A 21,175-nucleotide genomic window follows, 5' to 3' on the forward strand; every position below is an offset into this window, starting at 1 on the left:
GGTATTGTGTGTATGTTATAATTATGTCGCGTGTGTAGTATGACACCAATACGACGTATTCAGGTTATAGAGTGGACAATGTTTTTTTTTTCTTCATTTCAGTTCACATTGCCCGAAAGGCCTTGTGAGCTATTGCCATCACTTGGTATCCTCCTCGTCGTTGTCGTCGTTCACAATTATTCAAACATTATCTCTGGCATTAAAGACCAATTCGAACCGAACTTGGTATAAATGTCCTTTAGTGTATTATCCTTAGAAGAGTTTTGGGGATTTTGGATCTGTCCAAAAACATCACAGCCGTTACTAACAATAGTACAGAATGAGCCAGACACAAGTTTTCCCTCATACATCTCCAAAACCGCTAGGTTAAGCAAAATTCTGACGTGTGGTGACAGTGGTCAGCTTAATGAGATCTAAATGTGGTAAAATTGTCATATTGATCTGTTAAGCAATCTTAAGAGTCATTGCCCTTTGTTGACTTTTTTTTCGCTAGTTTCAATTTTGTTACTTTCTTAAAATCCTCGCCGCAGAAACTACTAGACATAATTTAAAGAGAGTTGAAATATTTCTTCTTCAGACATGAGTGTTAGTTTTGTCCATGAAAAAAATGCGGCTTTTACAAACGATACAATGTTACTTACCAAGTCAGGTGAGCGCTTCGGGCTTCTCGGTCGTCTATATCACGACAAATCGTTAGTGTAAAATTGATCGTAAAAATGATTACGTCACAATGCACACTGGGTTGTGACGTCATAATTTACGATCAATTTCACACTAACTACTTTTTGTGAAATCGACGCCAGGGCCTCTAGTTAGTATTTGTCTACTAATTATCACAGTTTCATAAAAAAAAAACGGTAAAATATGCGTCAAGAGCAAATAATTTGCTATTCAAAACCAAGTTTTCTCGCTCAAACTTTAGTGGTCATATAATTATGAAGCAATATATTGTACCTTATCATCAACATGGGAAGCAATTTCTGAAACAGTGCTTAGATGTGAGCATTTAAAATGAAGCATAACTTGCATAAAATGTAATGATCGCATAATATGTAACGATCAATTCTGAATATGACGTGCCAATAACCTATTTCAATATCATTTTTTTATAGTTATAGATAAAGACTTTTGTTTATGGTCAAATAAAATTGGCTTGTTTTGATGTGAATCATCAGGACAAATTATACCGTTGTGACATATCTGTCGTAATTATAATTTCTTTCAGAGATTAAACAAAAACCGTTTGTTCGTTTCTTTGTTTGTTGGGGTTTAACGTCCGAGCAGCAATATTTCAGCTATATTCAGACGATCAACATGAAATTGATGATAAAATGAACATGAAATGATGATGAAATGAAAAAGGGATGGGACACAAGGACAATGGGGTCGACAAATTTTGATTGCCACTGGAAATAGGGAGAGGTGGGTAGGGTCGGGCGATTTAGCCTCTTGTGACGGAGCCCTATGATTCCGACTCCGGCAGAATACCACAGTAGGGTTCTTTAACGTGCGAGGAACGTGGCATCTTTCCCAACACGGTGCACCACTATGGTTTGCGGTCAGGTTTTCCGTATTAAAGCCTGACAACCCCAGCATGTAACATGCCAGGGGTACCCCATTCCACCATCTGGGGCACACATCCCAGTTGCGACTAAATAGTGCTCAGAACCCTAGCCGGGGGCTAGGGCACTCTGCCCACAGAACAACTGGGATGTGTGCCCCAGGTGGTGGAATGGGGTACCCCTGGCGTGTTACATGATCGGGTTGTCAGGCTATAATACGGAAAACCTGACCGCAAACCATAGTGGTGCACCGTGTTGGGAAAGATGCCACGTTCCTCGCACGTTAAAGAACCCTACTGTGGTATTCTCCCGGAGTAGGAACAATAGGGCTCCGCCACAGGAGGCTAAATTGCCCGACCTTACCCATCTCTCCCTTTTTCCAGTGGCAATCAAAATTTGTCGACCCCATTGTCCTTGTGTCCCATCCCTTTTTCAATTCATCATCATTTCATGTTCATTTTATCATCAATTTCATGTTCATCGTCTGAATATAACTGAAGTATTGCTGCTCGGACGTTAAACCCCAACAAACAAACAAACATGTATTATTCTAGTTACTGAATTGGTAAAAGAAGCAATTTTTGTAAAAGAATTTGCGAAGAAATTACCATGGTATTTTTATCCCAGAGGTACCTAGCTTAGATCATAGACCACCACTTCGTATAAATTTGATTCCATACTCCCTCTTGAAGTTGAGATGATGTCTATTTGATTTGATGGCTTCGCCACAACGGGAGGATGACAAAAAAGCAGCTTTTCCGTCCATTATTCATTATGAATGCTCTTAATTCTTAATTTGGGTTAAATCTATCAAAGGTACTTGCACTTAATTCAGCAATCACCAGCTAATATTGTGGCAGCTATCTTCCTTGAAAATCTAACCCATTCTACATTTGTTTTGTAAGTGTTCTCAAACAGATTTTGAAAAAAATGTACTTGATCTTACTGTGAGTAATCTATTTAAAACCAATAATTTTTGGCTAATTTTGTTTTTTTTTCCTCAGAAATTGAAAAGGATGGAGAAGGATTGATAAAGACTCTCATTGAAATACAACTGAAAATTAATCACAAAGTGTTGAAAGATTTAATTGTGAATTCAGAGACTTGAATCCATCACAGATTAGAAAACTTAAAGACTTCGGTAAATTCTTACAGCAATATGACCAAAGAATTACTTTGAGTTTACCAATCCCGTGCAGGTCCGGGTGTTGAAAGAATAGGCCTGTAGCAGCGCTAAGCTTGTCGTAAAAGGCGACTAAATGGTGCTCAGAACCCTAGCCCCCGGCTAGGGCGCTCTGCCCACAGAGCATCTGGGATGTTGTGCCCCAGGTGGTTCAATGGGGTACCCCTGGCGTGTTACATGCTGGGATTGTCAGGCTATAATACGGAAAATCTGACCGCAAACCATAGTGGTGCACCGTGTTGGGAAAGGAGCCACGTTCCTCGCACGTTAAAGAACCCTACTGTGGTATTCTGTCGGAGTAGGAATCATAGGGCTCCGTCACAAGAGGCTAAATTGCCCGACCCTACCCACCTCTACCTATTTTCAGTGGCAATCAAAATTTGTCGACCTCATTGTCCTTGTGTCCCATCCCTTTTTCATTTCATCATCATTTCATGTTTATTTTACCATCAATTTCATGTTCATCGTTTGAATATAGCTGAAATATTGCTGCTCGGATGTTAAACCCCAACAAACAAACTTTGAGTTTACCAACTCTCAGATATACTGTAAACGTGGCACGTCACCTTCTGGTGACAACTTGAAATTTAGTGGATCATTTATTATTGTAGTTTATCATCTGTGAAAATATAAAGTTGTTTCTTAGATATGGACATAGCTGAAATATTGATGTTCGGGCTTAAAACCCCTACGAACAAACAATAAGTATAAATTGTTTGAACCTTATATGCTGTCCTTTTACTAGAATACCAAATGAAGTCGGTGACATTTATAGCCACTGGATAACTGGTATTCAACTACAGTCAAACATGAGCTAAGGTATTTGCAAACTGACCAGAAACCATGAATCTTAGATGTATTTATATTTCCACTTCCTTCTTTGTGAGATTGATTGCTGATTGTTGGGGTTTAACGTCCGAGCAGCAATATTTCAGCTATTTTCAAACGATCAACATGAAATGGATGGAAAAATGAACATGAAGTGATGATGAAATGAAAAATGGGATGGGACACACCGATAATAGGGTCGACAAATTTTGATTGCCACAAGAAAAAGGTAGGAATGGGTAGGGTCGGGCAATTTAGCCTCGTGTGGGGGAGCCCTATGGTTCCTACTCCGGCAGAATACCACAGTAGGGTTCTTTAACGTGCGAGGAACGTGGCAACTTTCCCAACACGGTGCACCATGCCCCGTGCAGGTCCGGGTGTTAAAAGAATAGGCCTGCAGCTGCGCTAAGCTTGTCCTAAAAGGCGACTCAATAGTGCTCAGAAATCTAGCAGTGGGCTAGGCGCTGTGTGCCCCAGGTGGTGGAATGGGGTACCCCTGACATGTTACATGCTGAGGTTGTCAGGCTATAATACGGAAAACCTGACCGCAAACCATAGTGGTGCACCGTGTTGGGAAAGATGCCACGTTTCTAGCACGTTAAAGAACCCTGCTGTAGTTTCAATAGGAGTAGGAACCTTTGTGCACCGCCACAGGAGGCTAAATTGCCCGATCTTACCCATCTCCCCTTTTTCTAGTGGCAATCAAAATTTGTCGACCCTATTGTCCTTGTGTCCTGTCCTTTTTTTCATTTCATCATCATGTTCATTTTACCATCCATTTCATGTTCATCGTCTGAATATAGCTGAAAAAATGCTGCTCGGACGTTAAATCCCAACAAACAAACAAACGGTGCACCACTATGGTTTGCGACCAGGTTTTCCGTATTATAGCCTGACAACCCCAGCATGTAACAAGCCAGGGATACACAATCCAGTTGCTCTGTGGGCAGAGCGCCCTAGCCTCTGGCTAGGGTTCTCAGCACTATTTAGTCGCCTTTTACGACAAGCTTAGCCCTGCTGCAGGCCTATTCTTTTGACACCTGGACCTGCACGGGACCCTTCTTTGTGAGAGTATAAAAAATGTGGTGATTATTTAATTATCTATGTTACTTTTCACTTATCGAAAATTGGTATGGAAGAAGAATATGTGTGGCTATACATGTAAATGTTATCAATACTGTTGAATTGTATTAGCTAGCATAGCGTTTCAACTACAAATCAGATGTTAAACTTTATATATGAGAAGTTAGAGGCCTTGGTACAGATTTTAACTTTTATTATTCCACATTTATTTTCCACATTAATGAATTAAAAGTTATTAATAAGTCTGGATCGTAAATCGGATACCGGTTTTCATAATTCATGTTTTGTTTGTTTGTTTGTTGGGGTTTAACGTCCGAGCAGCAATATTTCAGCTATATTCAGACGATCAACATGAATTGATAAAATGAACATGAAATGATGATGAAATGAAAAAGGGATGGGACACAAGGACAATGGGGTCGACAAATTTTGATTGCCACTGGAAATAGGGAGAGGTGGGTAGGATCGGGCAATTTAGCCTCCTGTGGCGGAGCCCTATGGTTCCTACTCCGGGAGTATACCACAGTAGGGTTCTTTTACGTGCGAGGAACGTGGCATCTTTCCCAACACGGTGCACCACTATGGTTTGCGGTCAGGTTTTCCGTATTATAGCCTGGGTACCCCATTCCACCGCCTGGGGCACACATCCCAGTTGCTCAGTGGGCAAAGCGCCCTAGCCCCCGGCTAGGGTTCTGAGCACTATTTAGTCGCCTTTTACGACAAGCTTAGCGCTGCTGCAGGTCTATTCTTTTAACACCCGGACCTGCACGGGGCTCATAGTTTATGTCAATTATAACTTTCGATTATATAAAACACGCGGAACAAAGTGCCAACCTAGGGGGCGTTTTGTTACCAAAGGAGGAAAATGAAAGGAAAAGTGAAGGATCTTATAACTTGTCTGAAAACGGTTCTAAGCTTGTTAATGACCAGCTCATTTAAATGAGATAGTTGTGCAGCCAATTTAATAACAAATGCATTTATTCGAGGGATAAATGCTTGTATATCATAGACGGATTTCGAAACTTTCTTGCATCTTTAAACAGTCGTATAGACAAAATTTGATTAGGTACGATTTTATTACAATAAATACGTTACCATCATAAATTCTGAGAAAGTCCATCTGCGCCAGTCAAGCAGGCGGAATCCCCTATCTAAAAATATCATCCAATTGGATGATCTTATAGTAGCCATCTACCCTTTGTTCATCCATTTTAATTTCCGCCTGCGCAAGAATACACATGTGGTTAATTATATTGTGAATAATATTGAAATTTTATAATATTAAAAATCCCTTTTATTGAGGAATTTTCTTTTATTTATTATTATTGTATATTGATACTTTATTATGGAGTTTAATGTTAATAGCCCATTTCAAGCCATTACTGGCAATGACGTTTTTTGGATGGGTCGTTACCTTACGATAGTCAGGTGGTTACTCCAAATGTGTCTAGTCAACCAACCTACGTTTTTACTTCCGTGACTAACACTACTATTCCACAGACACCGGTTGTAGGTTCTGTGGATAGTAATAGAGTAATCCTTACAGTATCGAGGCCAGTGGACACCACGGGTTCAGTTTCCTGTACCCCTGGTGTTTTAATGTTCTAAATTTACCTGGTTCAAGGCCTCCAGCTTCTTATTGTGGTGTTACTTTGCCGTCCTCGGCTAATAACCCCATGTCTTGGTCAAGACATCCCTGGCCTCAGTCATACCCTTATCCAGGTTTTCCTGGTCAGGTTTTTCCAAGTTTGTGGCTTTATGGTAACAGCTTTGGAACTATTGGTCCGCAAAGTTTCACACCTAGTGTGTCAACCCCTGCTCCTTCTGTAGCAGTGCTTTCTAATGGTGTTACTATACCTGCAACTGCACCCACCTCTTCTGTAAGGTGTTAGTCTAATCAGGTTACTAACTCTTCCCCCTCATTAGATGGGTGTAAGAGTGTTTTAGATGACTTTCGTTAATACATATCTTCTGAGTTTGTTGCTTTCTCCAATTGCCTCACAGCTTTGGAGAAAAATACCAACCAACCCACACTTAGCTCCTCTGTGACTCCACTTCCTACAATTCACAACTCTGAAAGTGAACATGAGGAACGCTTTTCAGTTGCCGCAGGTAGTCAGGAAGGTAATTTTTCCTCTGGTGAAGAAAGTGAAATTAGTGACAGGTTCCTCAGAATGTTTCGGTTTGTAATACTGCTCATTCCGTTATTGGTCTCCTACCAATTCCAACAAAGCTGCTGAAAGTGAGGATACTCCTTCTACTTTGAACGATCTTAGATTTAGTCTATTATGAGAGACGTCAATAAGGTGCCATTTCAGTCACCTCCCAAACCTAAGTTTGTTTCTTTGTTTGTTGGAGTTTAACGTCCGAGCAGCAATATTTCAGCTATATTCAGACGATGAACATGAAATTGATGATAAAATGAACATTAAATGATGATGAAATGAAAAAGGGATGGGACACAAGGACAATGGGGTTGACAAATTTTGATAGACAATGCAAATCAAGAGAGGTGGGTAGGGTCGGGCAATTTAGCCTCATGTGGCGGAGCCCTATAGTTCCTACTCCGGGAGAATACCACAGTAGGGTTCTTTTACGTGCGAGGAACGTGGCATCTTTCCCAACACGGTGCACCTCTATGGTTTGCGGTCAGGATTTCCGTATTATAGCCTGACAACCCCAGCATGTAACACGCCAGGGGTACCCCGTTACAGTTGCTCTGGGGCCTTTTTCGACAAGCTTAGCGCTGCTGCAGGCCTATTCTATTAACACCCGGACCTGCACGGGGCCCAAAACCTAAGAAACTCACTTAAACTTCTGAAGTTTCTTGTGGTATGTCTAATGACCTTCCTTAGTCTCATACCATTTTCCCAGAATCCAATCACATGTCCACTTCTCTTCAAATTATTAATGAAGGTATCATAGCCAGTGAGTCATTTTTCCAAGGTAAGTGGTTTTGGTATAACTTCCATTAATGATCATTTCCGATCTAGGGATTATGATATTTTCAATTCCACTTTGGGTAAGTTGGTTCCGTCTTGTGATAAAGCTTTTTCTTCTTCAATTAATTCAAAGCCTGTGGATGGACTGCGTATTTCTCAGTCTGTCTGGTCTAAAACTAAGAATCTTCTTAGAAATGCTTCTCATGTACCAGGTACAACAGAACATTATTTGTCTACTGTAGCTCCCTTACTGAAAGATATTGCTCTTCCTCCTGAAGTAAAACCATTTTTACTTCTGAATGATAAAGCTAAAGGCTCTTCTCAGCTTTTACTTATGGGAGGTTTGGCAAATTTTACTTTATCCAAAGACGTGAGATTCTGGATAAAGTTTCAGACAGCCTGAAGGATTCATTGTTAAATTCTCCATTGGACGACAAACTTTTTGGTCTTCCTCATGTCGAGATTCAGAAACAGCTTAATCGTATGCCAGCACCAGTAAAGGTGAACGTTTCTCTCTCGGGAAATAATTCTAAGAGAGGTGGTTCTTCCTTTCCTTCCACAGAAAAGAGAAGGAAGGTTTTCATTGAGGGTGGTATGAAAGGTGGTTCTAAGAAAACGGTTACTAAACGCCAAACATGTAATTTTAAAGGCGGTAAGAGGTCTAATCCTTCCACCTAGGAAGTTGCCCTCCCGTACGTTACTGACAAAACTCAATCATCCAGAGCTTTTTTACAAAACTCCTCTTTCTCAAATCCCAGTAGGGGGAGGGTAACTCATTTTCTGTCAAAATGGAAAGATATTACCTCAGATTGTTGGGTATTGTCAGTAATTCGGGGGGATTAACTCTAAAATTCAAGGAACTACCACCTCTTTCACCAGTTCCAATTCCAATGTCCAACACAACTCGTATGCAAAAACGCGTGTTTATGGTTCAATAGAGATAAATCTTCAGTCACTCTTTTAACTGATCCAGCTTTTTTAGTCAACAATCAGATTCCTAGTAGAGGTTCAGAGCCAATAGTTATACCTTCATTGCCTATTGATACTACTTGTAAACTACTTTGTCCTATCAGAATTTTACACATTTATTTACACAGAACCCGTAGTATTAGAGTTAAGACTAATACTAGGCTATTTATTCCTATTAAAAAAATGTTAAAGATTTATCAGCAAAAACATTATTTACCTGGATTTGTAAGACCATTCAGTTAGCTTACAATTCTTCTTGTGAAGAATCTTTGTCTAGTCTGAACATTAAAGCCCACGATGTTAGAGCTATTTCTACATCTTCGGCACTGTTTAATAATACTTCTTTAGAGAAGTTTTATCAGCAGGTTTCTGGAGAATTGAAAATTCCTTCATTTCTCATTACCTAAGAAAGATAGTTTGTTGGGGTTTAACGTCCGAGCAGCAATATTTCAGCTATATTCAGACAATGAACATGGAATGGATGATAAAATGAACATGAAATGAAAAAAAAGGATGGGTCACAAGGATAAAAGGGTCGACAAATTTTGATTGCCACTGGAAAAAGGGGGGTGGGTGGGTAAGGTCGGGCAATTTAGCCTCCTGTGGCGGAACGCAAAGGTTCCTACTCCTATCGACTACCACAGCAGGGTTCTTTAACGTGCGAGGAACGTGGCATCTTTCCCAACACGGTGCACCACTATGGTTTGCGGTCAGGTTTTCCGTATTATAGCCTGACAACCCCAGCATGCAACACGCCAGGGGTACCCCATTCCACCACCTGGGGCACACATCCCAGTTGCTCTGTGGGCAGAGCGCCTAGCCCCTGGCTAGCTTTCTGAGCACTATTTAGTCGCCTTATACGACAAGCTTAGCGCTGCTGCAGGCCTATTCTTGTAACACCCGGACCTGCACGGGGGCCATTACCTAAGATCATTATCTTCCCAAGCGGAGGGCTTATTTTCATTGGGACCTTTGATAACGGCACAAAAAGTTGTTTTACCTCCTGCATCTTCTGGTTCAGGGGATTCAGCTTTACATTAGATTGTGTTTTTTATTAATTTTAAAATTTACTCAGAATTTATGATGGTAACGTATTTATTGTAATAAAATTTAACATTTTTAAAGTAAAATGGGATTTTATAAAATAAATACTTACCATCATAGCCCCGTGCAAGTCCGGGTGTTAAAAGAATAGGCCTGCAGCAGCGCTAAGCTTGTCGTAAAAGGCGACTAAATAGTGCTCAGAACCTTAGCTGGGGGCTAGGGCGCTCTGCCCACAGAGCAACTGGGATGTGTGCCCCAGGCGTGGAATGGGGTACCCCTGGTGTGTTACATGCTGGGGTTGTCAGGCTTTAATACGGAAAACCTGACCGCAAACCATAGTGGTGCACCGTGTTGGGAAAGATGCCACATTCCTCGCACGTTAAAGAACCCTACTGTGGTATTCTGCCAGAGTAGGAACCATAGGGCTCCGCCACACGAGGCTAAATTGCCCGACCCTACCCATCCCTACCTTTTTCTTGTGGCAATCAAAATTTGTCGACCCTATTATCCGTGTGTCCCATCCCATTTTTCATTTCATAATCACTTCATGTTCATTTTTTCATCCATTTCATGTTCATCGCCTGAATATAGCTGAAATATTGCTGCTCGGACGTTAAACCCCAACAAACAAACAAACTTACCATCATAAATTATAGGTCCCTCCCAGCCTCCCCTTCACCCCATGTTATGTTTTGTATAGCTTCTTACTTACTTTTGAAAATGCCCCGTGCAGGTCCGGGTGTTAAAAGAATAGGCCTGCAGCAGCGCTAAGCTTGTCGTATAAGGCGACTAAATAGTGCTCAGAAACCTAGCCGGAGGCTAGGCGCTCTGCCCACAGAGCAACTGGGATATGTGCCCCAGGTGGTGGAATGGGGTACCCCTGGCGTGTTACATGCTGGGGTTGTCAGGCTATAATACGGAAAACCTGACCGCAAACCATAGTGGTGCACCGTGTTGGGAAAGATGCCACGTTCCTCGCACGTTAAAGAACCCTGCTGTGGTATTCGATAGGAGTAGGAACCTTTGCGCTCCGCCACAGGAGGCTAAATTGCCCGACCTTACCCATCCCCCCCTTTTTCCAGTGGCAATCAAAATTTGTCGACCCTATTGTCCTTGTATCCCATCCTTTTTTTTTTCATTTCATGTTCATTTTATCATCCATTTCATGTTCATCGTCTGAATATAGCTGAAATATTGCTGCTCGGACGTTAAACCCCAACAAACAACAAACAAAAAACAAAACTGTTGAAAATTAAATGGATGAATAAAGGGTAGATGGCTACTACAAGATCATCCCATTGGATGATATTTTTAGATAGGGGATTCCGCCTGCTTGACTTGCGCAGATGGACTTACTCAGAATGTATGATGGTAAGTATTTAATTTATAAAATCCCATTTTTCTTTAAAAATATAGCAACTGCAATATTACTACTATTGATTTTGAATCAATATTTTACCACCCGGTTGTAAATTTGTCCTGCCTGTTGTCTTAGTCGGAATTGCAATTATGCATAATGCATGTAACAGTTCATTTTTAAAATTTGTATGATTTTCCACTTTCATCTAAGATTACATAATCTAACATAATTATCAACATTGGGTGAATTAAGTCCGAAATAAGTGTACTTTAATTTGGCCTGAACATCGAGGTTTTTTTTTAAATTGCTTTTGTTTCATGCGTTTAAAACGGTTAATTGATTAGTAACTTTATTTATGCCAAATATATCAGTGCAATTTTGCGTCTAACATGAAATCTAATATATTTCTTCATCACTTCGAAAATAAACAAACGAAAATTTTTATTACTTTCAAAAAATATCGTTACGGCGTATCCATCTGCACCATGAAAACGAATTTGTTCAAGGTGTCATAGTTTTCCTTTCCTCTTTCGTCTACCACGGACTTGACTTTTTATGAGCAACTCGGCGGGTGTTTCTATGAAAGCAGAGGACGCTTACCCTACCGGTGCACTTGGCCCATGCTCCCAGTTTATAGTGGAGTCCGAGTTGCTCATTTACTTTTGTTACTTTGTTTTTTTATACTCTTTGTTGTGTATGTCTGTTTTCCATGTGTGGTCTTCGTTCATGGATTACATTCTTTTGATTTCCGCTAGAATATTGGTTCCCTTGATTTCTCTTTTGTTCAATCTCGTATTCCCTAGTCAAACTATTGTGACCTTTTCATCAATTCGCCTATTTTGGAATAACTTAAAAACCCGTTTTCATAAAAACAATTGAGTAACTTGAACTCAGAAAAAAAAATCTGCATTTAACAGACAAGCTGAGAACTTGAACTATTCTGTAATTTTGATCACGTAGTCATTTGGTATATATTTTAAATTAACTAGGAAACACCTTTTACATTATACAAGTTATCTGAAGTAAAATAAAAGACGTATAACCATTGTCATTTAAGAAATAAAATATGTTGTTTATACTTGGCGTATTTCCCTTTCTGAAATTTAAATAAAAAAATACCATGGGTTAATCTACTCTATTATTCTAAAAAAAAAAATACTTCTTAGTCATTAAGATAGTAATTTAAATGATGTCACAGTATTTCATTCTGTTTCAAATAAAAGCTTGATAGACTTTGGTGAAATTGAATATGATACAAACATATCACTGATTTGAAGAATTATGTCCCTGTTGGAGAAGTTATGTGTGTTGACGGTGATCCAATTAACATATACAAAATAGTAGTAATGGATGAATTTCGTAGAATATTCTACAAATATAGTTATATGATATGTCCAAAGTTAGAGAAATTTGTTATCTTTCGACACCAGCTTCCAGTATCACACTATTTTTTTGTAGAATTTGGTGTTGTTTTTATTGATAGAACAGTATACATTTTATCAACCTTTTAGATAGGAATGTACGTGTAAGAATAAAGTCTTCCTGGTTTCTGAATTGCGAAAAGGGCTTAATTCAAGTAACTCATTTTCACCGTTTAGTTTAATAATAAAGTTTGAAAGTACGACGAAGGCATGCAACACGGTGAAATGGGGTACATGCAAAATAATCACTTGAAGATATACACAGTTCAAATGAATATGCCACCAATACAACTCAATCCGAAATGTGATTTTTCTTTAAAAAAAAAAAAAACTGCCGAGCGAATACTTGTTATTTTTTTTTAAATCTATCATTTATAATACTATGCAGTTTTTCGATATCTTTACTATGACGAACTCGCGTGCATCCTTCTTGTCTACTGATCATTGAAATATTCTTATGATGGCTCTCAAACATATCTTACCCGTAAATATTTGAGGGACAAACTTAAATTATCGAAAAAACGTTAGATTTGAAATTTCGTATGGGATGATCTGTTTGGGATACTAACAACCGAGTCTTAAGGATTCTCACTGTTCACAGTAAGGATCATAATTCAAGTACCGAATACTTACTTAAGGGACAGTGACATGAATACACTATAGCAAGGCAACTACCTGACATATTACAGATAGACAAATGAGATTTGAACCGCGGGGAAATTGACGTCTGCCGAGTTGATTTAGAATTTTTTTTGTCAAATCAATGCATGTTTAATGTCTTTAACCGAAAAAAAAACACTTGAAATAAAATAAAAAGAGCTTTAAATCTGAAAAACAGAGACTGAATCCAATCTCATGCGCATGATTCCTTATATTCTGTTAGTGGCATGATATTTCTGTGTAATATTCGTGTCTTTACTGTCTGACTAAAGTAAAATTGCATTATTAATTATCTATAACATACTATGAGTGGGCAGGTCAATGTTTGGGAACTATGTTGACACAAAACAAATCAATGAAAATACTTCACCCTTAGATAAAAACACAGTCAACGATGACGTCATTATGACTAGACCGTCACTTTTTGTATTTGCATATCTGGGCACTGAGTCTTTATCTGTAGAATGATTAATGTACAGTCGCTGAATTGTAACTTGTCTCTTTTGATAGGTATCATATCGCGTTAATATGGAATATTTAAAAAAAAAAAAAAAAAAAAAAAAAAAAAAAAAAGGAAGATCACTCCAAGGGTAATAAATCTTCCATTGATTATCGAATAATTACGATAACTTTAGTAATTTCTTTGTTATTTCAAAATACATGTTAAGGTTAAAAATAGAATTCACTGGTTTAACCATTTACTATATTTAACAATCTTTTCTATTGCAAGGTTAAAAAAACGAAACTGTTACATCTTACGTAACCTTTCTCAGCAGTAGCTTATTTTAATGAAGGTCTATTTAGGGCTGTAAGTTGAAACAGAAAAGATAAGATTAGAACATTTAAACTAATTGTTACAATGGATCACGGAGACGCCATGTCTCAAATACAAAGTACAAAATAAGAGATAAATGTTGTGTAGATGAGCTCAGTGTGTCATATTTACTTGACACTAAATCTAAGTTAAAACAACAGTGTTATGACAACAAATATTCTTTGGAAGGGAATCAAAGCATGGAAGAAATAAATAATCATATACACCGTTCTTAGACGGGTTTGTTTGATCGTTGTTATTTTCTTTTTGTTTGTTTGTTTTTAACTATTGCTGCTCGGGCGTTAAACCCCAACAATCAATCAATCAATCCAGACAACTCTTAGTGAAGTGATGCATGATATTGTCCCAAATGGCAATGAACAGTTATGAATTATCAATCAATATCATACATTCTTCATGTTTGAATTCGGCTCAGCAAGCTCCAGCTGACGACAGCACACTTGGACAAAATCAAAGAACATGCAAAAAGTGATGCTGTAGTCAATTTTGATTTTCGACGTTAAATTTAAATGTTACTTAAATATTTCGGAAAGTCGGTCTTTAGCCGCTAACTGCAAAAACGTACGTAAGCTTCTGTGTTGAACAATGCAGTACACAAACCATCGATGTATTAGGTTTTATAATACGATAAACTTCAGGACTTCTTAAAAACGTGTTGCTGTATACTCATCAAGCAGAAAATAAATATCACTTCACTCAATGAAGTAAATTAAGTAATAAAATTTAGTAAGCAAAATTATATTTATACCATTACTACTTTCTTCCTTAGTCTATCACTGAGCGGAACGATCTACCGATTGAAATATGCAAAACACTTTAAGTTCCGGAATCATGAACTTTTCAATCTTTAGAGCTGATTTTCATATTCAACGCTTTGCACGAACAGTAGTTCTTTTTTTGCTTATCCGTTCATTTGCATTTGACAAACTCTCCAAACTTTATTTTGTGATACAATAATTCTGTTTGAGTACTGTATACAAGTGATGGTAAATACCATACTTCATTTTTAATACAAATACAGGTCAGTCAACTGTTACTTAGATCTCGAGAATAAAAACGCCAGTGTTTTACGAATGTATGAGTATAAGAATATATTTTATTTTTGGTAATTCTTTTTTGCTGCACACATAGTTTTATGCATATGCTCCTCGGGTCTTAAATTTGTTGAAGCTAAACCTGGGATTCGAGCGAGGAATCTGTATCGGTTTGTAAAAAATAATTATAATATGATATTTTTATTTATCTGTCGACAACTATGAATGTATAAGGGAAATATAAACCCAGTCAAATATTCAAGAAACCATTTTCTTTTTATAATTTCAAATCCATACTCCTTATTTTTTCATATTTTTCATGCACATGATATATTTTGAAGTAAAATTTTCAAGATCATCGTTAATTTTATAACTTTTCCGACATGTGTACTTACCTTGTGCAAACGTATTAAATTTACAGAAAAACGCTCCAAGAACATAACCTTCTGTCAGGTTGCTAACCAGGTATACCCAGGAACACCAGATAGTGACAAACAAATCCGACACTGCCAAATTTACAATGTAATAATTAGTAGTTGTCCGTAAACGTTTATTCCATGCAACAACCACAATGATCAGTATATTTCCCGCCACAGCTGTCAAAATTATTGAAACAAACAGCGCTACTTTCCATATAATTTCTGCTAATGGAACAAATTTAATTTCTCCCAAATAATTAATTTCTGAATAATCAAGATCGTCAAGTATAATGGAGTAATTGTTAGTTTTATTATCACTTAAATTCATTTTGTTCAATTTTCAAATAAAAAAAACAAAGCTTTTTTGTTTTACTCTTCTCCGAAACAATCGTTCGTGCTACCTCAACATGTTGCCGCAGTACATTGACAATGAATCTGGTTCCCTGTCATCTGGGAATGGCACAATAATCAGTCCAATCAGAGAAAGGTATTTGGTGTAACACTGCTGTCAATAAAACGACACACTATTGATCACTGGCGTCTCTAATTAACATCCTATGATGTCGATTTCTAAGAATGAATTAGATAATGCGATAGCATGTTCATAGTAAGAGGATGGAAGTATACATGGACAATTGAAACTTTCTTTCATACTTCATAATTAAAAATAATCATTTCATTAATTAAACTTTATTTCACGTATAATTAACATGATATTGCATGATACAGGTATCAACACACATACACACACACACACACACACATATATATATATATTCAGAATGTGCTACACTGCTCCATCTGATGCACTTGATACATGGAAGATAAGGTAAGCATAGAGGGGTCCGAAAAATTCCAAACGATGTTAGAACTGTCAAAAAGTATGAAAGGACTTTTTTCAGTAATTGTATTGATAACATTTTATATTTCTAGTTACACCAACTTGACTTAAATTTCAGCTTTAATTAATAATGTGCGATGGCAAATTAGATCACTTCTTAGCTTTATCGCTTTTATTGGAAACAAGACTCTTATTATTCCATATAACTAAATTTTACTGTAAATATTGATAACTCTGAAAATCTGTGCTTATTCCAATAATTTTCTTTATCTTATTACAATTTTCATAAATTCCATTATACTAAAAGATTATCAAACAACAGTCGGATTAGATCATATTTACCCAAATCCAGCAAATTCAACTATACTGTTTATTAAGCACTCAAATATTTATCGTTCCAGCACGAGTGCTAATTTGTAGAAAAATAACTGCAAAACTCCTTTTAATGTAGTTGATATATATTATTCAGTATAAATGTTCATCACAAATCTGGTATAACTATTTAACCAAATAAAAAAATATCACATAATAGAATAATCAAGGGAACCAAGATTCAAGCGATAATCAAAAGAATACATTTTTCTAGGTTCAATACTACACAGGGAAAACCGACAAACACACACAACAAAAGAACGGAAATAACAAATATAACATACAAAGAAAACTTGGAGCATGGACAAAGTGCACCGGTAGGGTAAAAGTCCTTTGCTTTACTAGATTGATTGATTGATTGTTGGGGTTTAACGCCCGGGCAGCAATATTTCAGCTATATTCAGGCGATGAACATGAAATGGATGATAAAATGAACATGAAATGAAAAAAGGATGGGATACACGGATATTAGGGTCGACAAATTTCGATTGCCACAAGATAAAAGGGAGGGAAGGGTCGGGCAATTTAGACTCTATCGAATACCACAGCAAGGTTCTTTAACGTGCGACGGACGTGGCATCTTTACCAATACGGTGCACCACTATGGGTTGCGATCAGATTTTCCGTATTATAGCCTGACAACCCCAGCATGTAACACGCCAGGGGTACCCCATTCCATCACCTGGGTCACACAACCCAGTTGCTCTGTGGGCAGAGCACCTAGCCCCGACTAGGTTTCTGAGCACTATTTAATCGCCTTTTACAAGCTTAGCGCTGTTGCAGGCCTATTCTTTTGACACCCGGAACTGCACGGGACGACTCATAAAATGTCACGTCACGTCCAGAGTAGACGAAAGAGGAATCGAAAACTAGGACAAATAACGGTGAAAAAAAAAATAGTTTGCAGAATCCTAGTTAAGCACGATGCAGTAGTGGTAATAGTAATGCACCGTGTTGGGAAAGATGCCACGTTCCTTGTACGTTAAAGAACCCTACTGTGGTATTCTCCCAGAGTAGGAACCATAGGGCTCCGCCACAGGAGGCTAAATTGTCCGACCCTACCCACCTCTCCCTATTTCCAGTGGCAATCTAAATTTCTCGACCCGATTACCCTTGTATCCCATCCCATTTATTTTTATCTCATCATCATTTCATGTTCATTTGATCATCCACTTAATGTTAATCGCCTGAATATAGCTGAAATATTGCTGCTCGGGCGTTAAACCCCATCAAACAAACAAACAAATCGTGCGGGTCCGGGTGTCAAAAGAACAGGCCCGCAGCAGCAGCTTGTAAAAAGCGACGTGATAGTACTCAGAACCCTAGTCGGGAGCTACGGCGCTCTACCCACAGAGCAACTGGGTTGTGTACCCCAGGTGGTGGAATGGGGTACCCCTGGTGTGTTACATGCTGAGGTTGTCAGGCTATAATACGGAAAACCTGACCGCAAACCATAGTGGTGCACCATTTTGGGAACGATGCCACGTTCCTCGCACGTTAAAGAACCCTGCTGCGGCAATTTTTCATTTTATTATCATCATTATTTCATGTTCATTTTTAAGTTAAAGAAAAAGCTTTACATGTTAATGTTGTTTACCGAGTTATTTCTTGGTCAATAGGAGTGTAATAAGCATTTAGGAGTATACAAAAATCATATTAGCTTTCGCTTCTGAGTGGAATATTAAATCGCAGGGTCATTGTCATACACCGAAAAGAATGTTCTGACATATTATACAATATTTGTTTTTGTTTGTTGGGGTTTAACGCCAGAGCAGCAATATTTCAGCTAAATTCAGGCGATGAACATGAAGTGGATGACAAAATGAACATACAATGATGATGAAATGAAAAATGGGAGGGGACACAAGGATAATGGGATCGACAAATTTTGATTGCCACTGGAAATAGGGAGAGGATGGTAGGGTTGGGCAATTAAGCCTCCTGCGGCGGAGCCCTATGGTTCCTACTCCGGAAGAATACCACAGTTGGGTTCTTTAACGTCCGCGGAACGTGGCATCTTTCAAACACGTTGCACCACTAGGGATTGCGGTCAGGTTTTCCGTATTATAGCCTGACAACCCCAGCATGTAACACGCCATGGGTACCCCATTCCACCACCTGGGGCACACAATCCAGTTGCTCTGTGGGCAGAGCTTCGTAGCCCCCGGCTACGTTTCTGAGCACTATTTAGTCGCCTTATACGACAAGCTTAGCGCTGCTGCAGGCCTATTCTTTGAAGGAGACTATATCGGTGAACATACTCATGGCCGATACAAAAAAAATTCGTAAAGTGTATTGTATGTAGCATTAGCCGATATTTAAGCATGGTCAAAATAATTGTTCGACAGTGTTTATTGTGAACGAAGTCAATATCGAATGAAACGAAAATGATAAGAGGTTGTAAGATTTGATGCTTAAGAGTTATGATATGTAGACACATTTATTTTCGCTATCGATTCTAAAAAACATGAATTAGAGAAAACAAGTCATTCAATTTATCAAACAGTTATGCTTCCGTTATAGGAAAGTACAAACTTTCGAAAATCGTTTGCTGTGTCAGTGAAAAAATCTTGTGGCTTCTAGCTGAAAATCTTTATCATAGGAAGCACTTTATTGTGTAATAAGTAGACTAGAATATTTGCTTGAGTTACTTGTGGACAATGAATGTATAATTTAAGTCTTCATTGCTTGGATAAATAACGCCTCTACTGTCATTGGTGATTGATGATAATTATTTACATTTATTTTAGCTAATGCTAACTTGGTCTGAACAAAAAAAGGCTAGTGTTTTATCATATAAGTCGGATTTTAAAATATAATTTATCCTATATCTTACTAACGTCTGGTGTGCTTTTATGAACGATCATTATTATCCGTCTCTCTTGTTAAATTAGACTCTTTGCTGTATGTTAAGCTTAAAAAAAGTTACAGGGTATAATTTAGTTTAGGACAACTTTCGGGCGGGAGTTAAAAGCATACAAACGCGTCAGTTTCTACTTGCATCTATTAAGACAAGAATTACGTCACAAAATGCTGCAAAACATGAATAGGAGAAGAACGCGATCGCATTTACTTATTTGACCATGCACAACTACCATGTACAACATATTATTGATTAACAGGTGTTATTTTGTAATAAAGTAAGCAATAGTCTGCACTTTTTTTTGCACTGTACACTAGAATCTAAAAGAAATGTCTTGTTTTATTGTACATTCGTCTTTGTGGTCGACCATTCTGAGGTCCTTGCAAATTTTAGAAACAAACTATCGTGGCCTGAAAAGTTATAAATAGTTATTCTGGCCCATACCTTGTAAAAATAAAAATATTGAGTATAAAGTACAGTACAACGTAACAAAATTATCCTGCCATGCAATTGCTGACCCGCTGGAGTACGAATTTATGAACAGCAACTATTTGACATTCAATATTTTCACCTAATAAATGATTCTCGATCATAAACGTTGTAACAGCTTCTTCAGTTTCATTTTGTATTTAAATACAATGACTGCTTTACATAAAGATTAGGCGTATTGTCATGAAATATATGTAGTCTTTTGTATAGGGAATACTTAGGTAAATGGGTAAAACAACTTAAGGCCCCATGCAGGTCCGGGTGTCCAAGAATAGACCTGCAGCAGCGCTATGTTTGTCGTAAAAGGCGACTAAATAGTGCTCAGAACCTTAGCCGGAGGTTAGGCCGTTCTGCCCACAGAGCAACTGGGATGTGTGCCCCAGGTGGTGGAATGGGGTACCCCTGGCGTGTTCCATGCTAGGGTTGTCAGGCTATAATACGGAAAACCTGACCGCAAACCATATTGTTGCATCGTGTTGGGAAAGATGCCACGTTCCTCGCACGTTAAAGAACCCTGTTGTGGTATTCTCCCGGGGTAGGAACCATAGGGCTCCGCCACAGGAGGCTAAATTGCCCAACCCTACCCACCTCTCCTTATTTCCAGTGGCAATCAAAATTTGTCGACCCCTTTGTCCTTGTGTCCCATCCCTTTTCATTTCATCATCATTTCATGTTCATTTTATCATCAATTTCATGTTCATCGTCTGAATATAGCTGAAATACTGCTGCTCGGACGTTAACCCCAACAAACAAACAAACAATAAACCAACTTAAGAAAAAAATGTATTCTACAAGATCGGATGCAGACTATAATCTTGAGAATGTTAGGCCAATCATGATACATAATGTCATTTAATTCTACCTTTGAACAGTCATGCCTTTCAATTTTATTATCACATTTCGCCTATAAAACTTAAAATCAAACATACAACGGATATGTGTATTGGTTTATAAATATTGTTTAGGTTTTATTAATCGATCCATAGCTATTTGCCTGAGGGAATGGGATATCCGAAGATAAGATTCTTGTACCTTTTTAGAAGATTCAGACGTTGAAATGGGCTTTAAAAGATATGTCTGTTCATCTACTTGAAGACCATCAATTACTACATATTAATGCATATATCAAACAGCAACGAAGCCTTTCGTTAGAAAGTGATTGGAAAATCTTGCACGATCCGAATAAAATCATTTCTTCTTTGAATGGAGTTCAAGCTTTCAGAAAGGCTGTTCAATATATTTATAGACATCAATGACAATCAAATGACAC

The 21,175-nt window shown here is 38.2% G+C and overlaps 1 protein-coding gene across 1 annotated transcript in view; it reads right to left on the minus strand.

The window, feature by feature from the left end:
- The window catches only part of LOC148619459 (QRFP-like peptide receptor), a 40,530-nt gene extending 24,780 nt beyond the window's left edge, over positions 1 to 15,750 (minus strand). Inside the window, exon 1 of the mRNA XM_088579348.1 lies at positions 15,317 to 15,750. Within this exon, the coding sequence (XP_088435474.1) occupies positions 15,317 to 15,668 (352 nt within the window). The 5' untranslated portion in view covers positions 15,669 to 15,750. The remainder of the gene's footprint in view (positions 1 to 15,316) is intronic.
- Between the last annotated feature and the right edge of the window lie 5,425 nt (positions 15,751 to 21,175).

The sequence above is a fragment of the Perna viridis genome, chromosome 4, assembly GCF_037379345.1.
Source record: "Perna viridis isolate PV_CMFRI_1.1 ecotype Kerala chromosome 4, ASM3737934v1, whole genome shotgun sequence".
In the NCBI taxonomy this organism is placed as follows: Eukaryota; Metazoa; Mollusca; class Bivalvia; order Mytilida; family Mytilidae; genus Perna; species Perna viridis.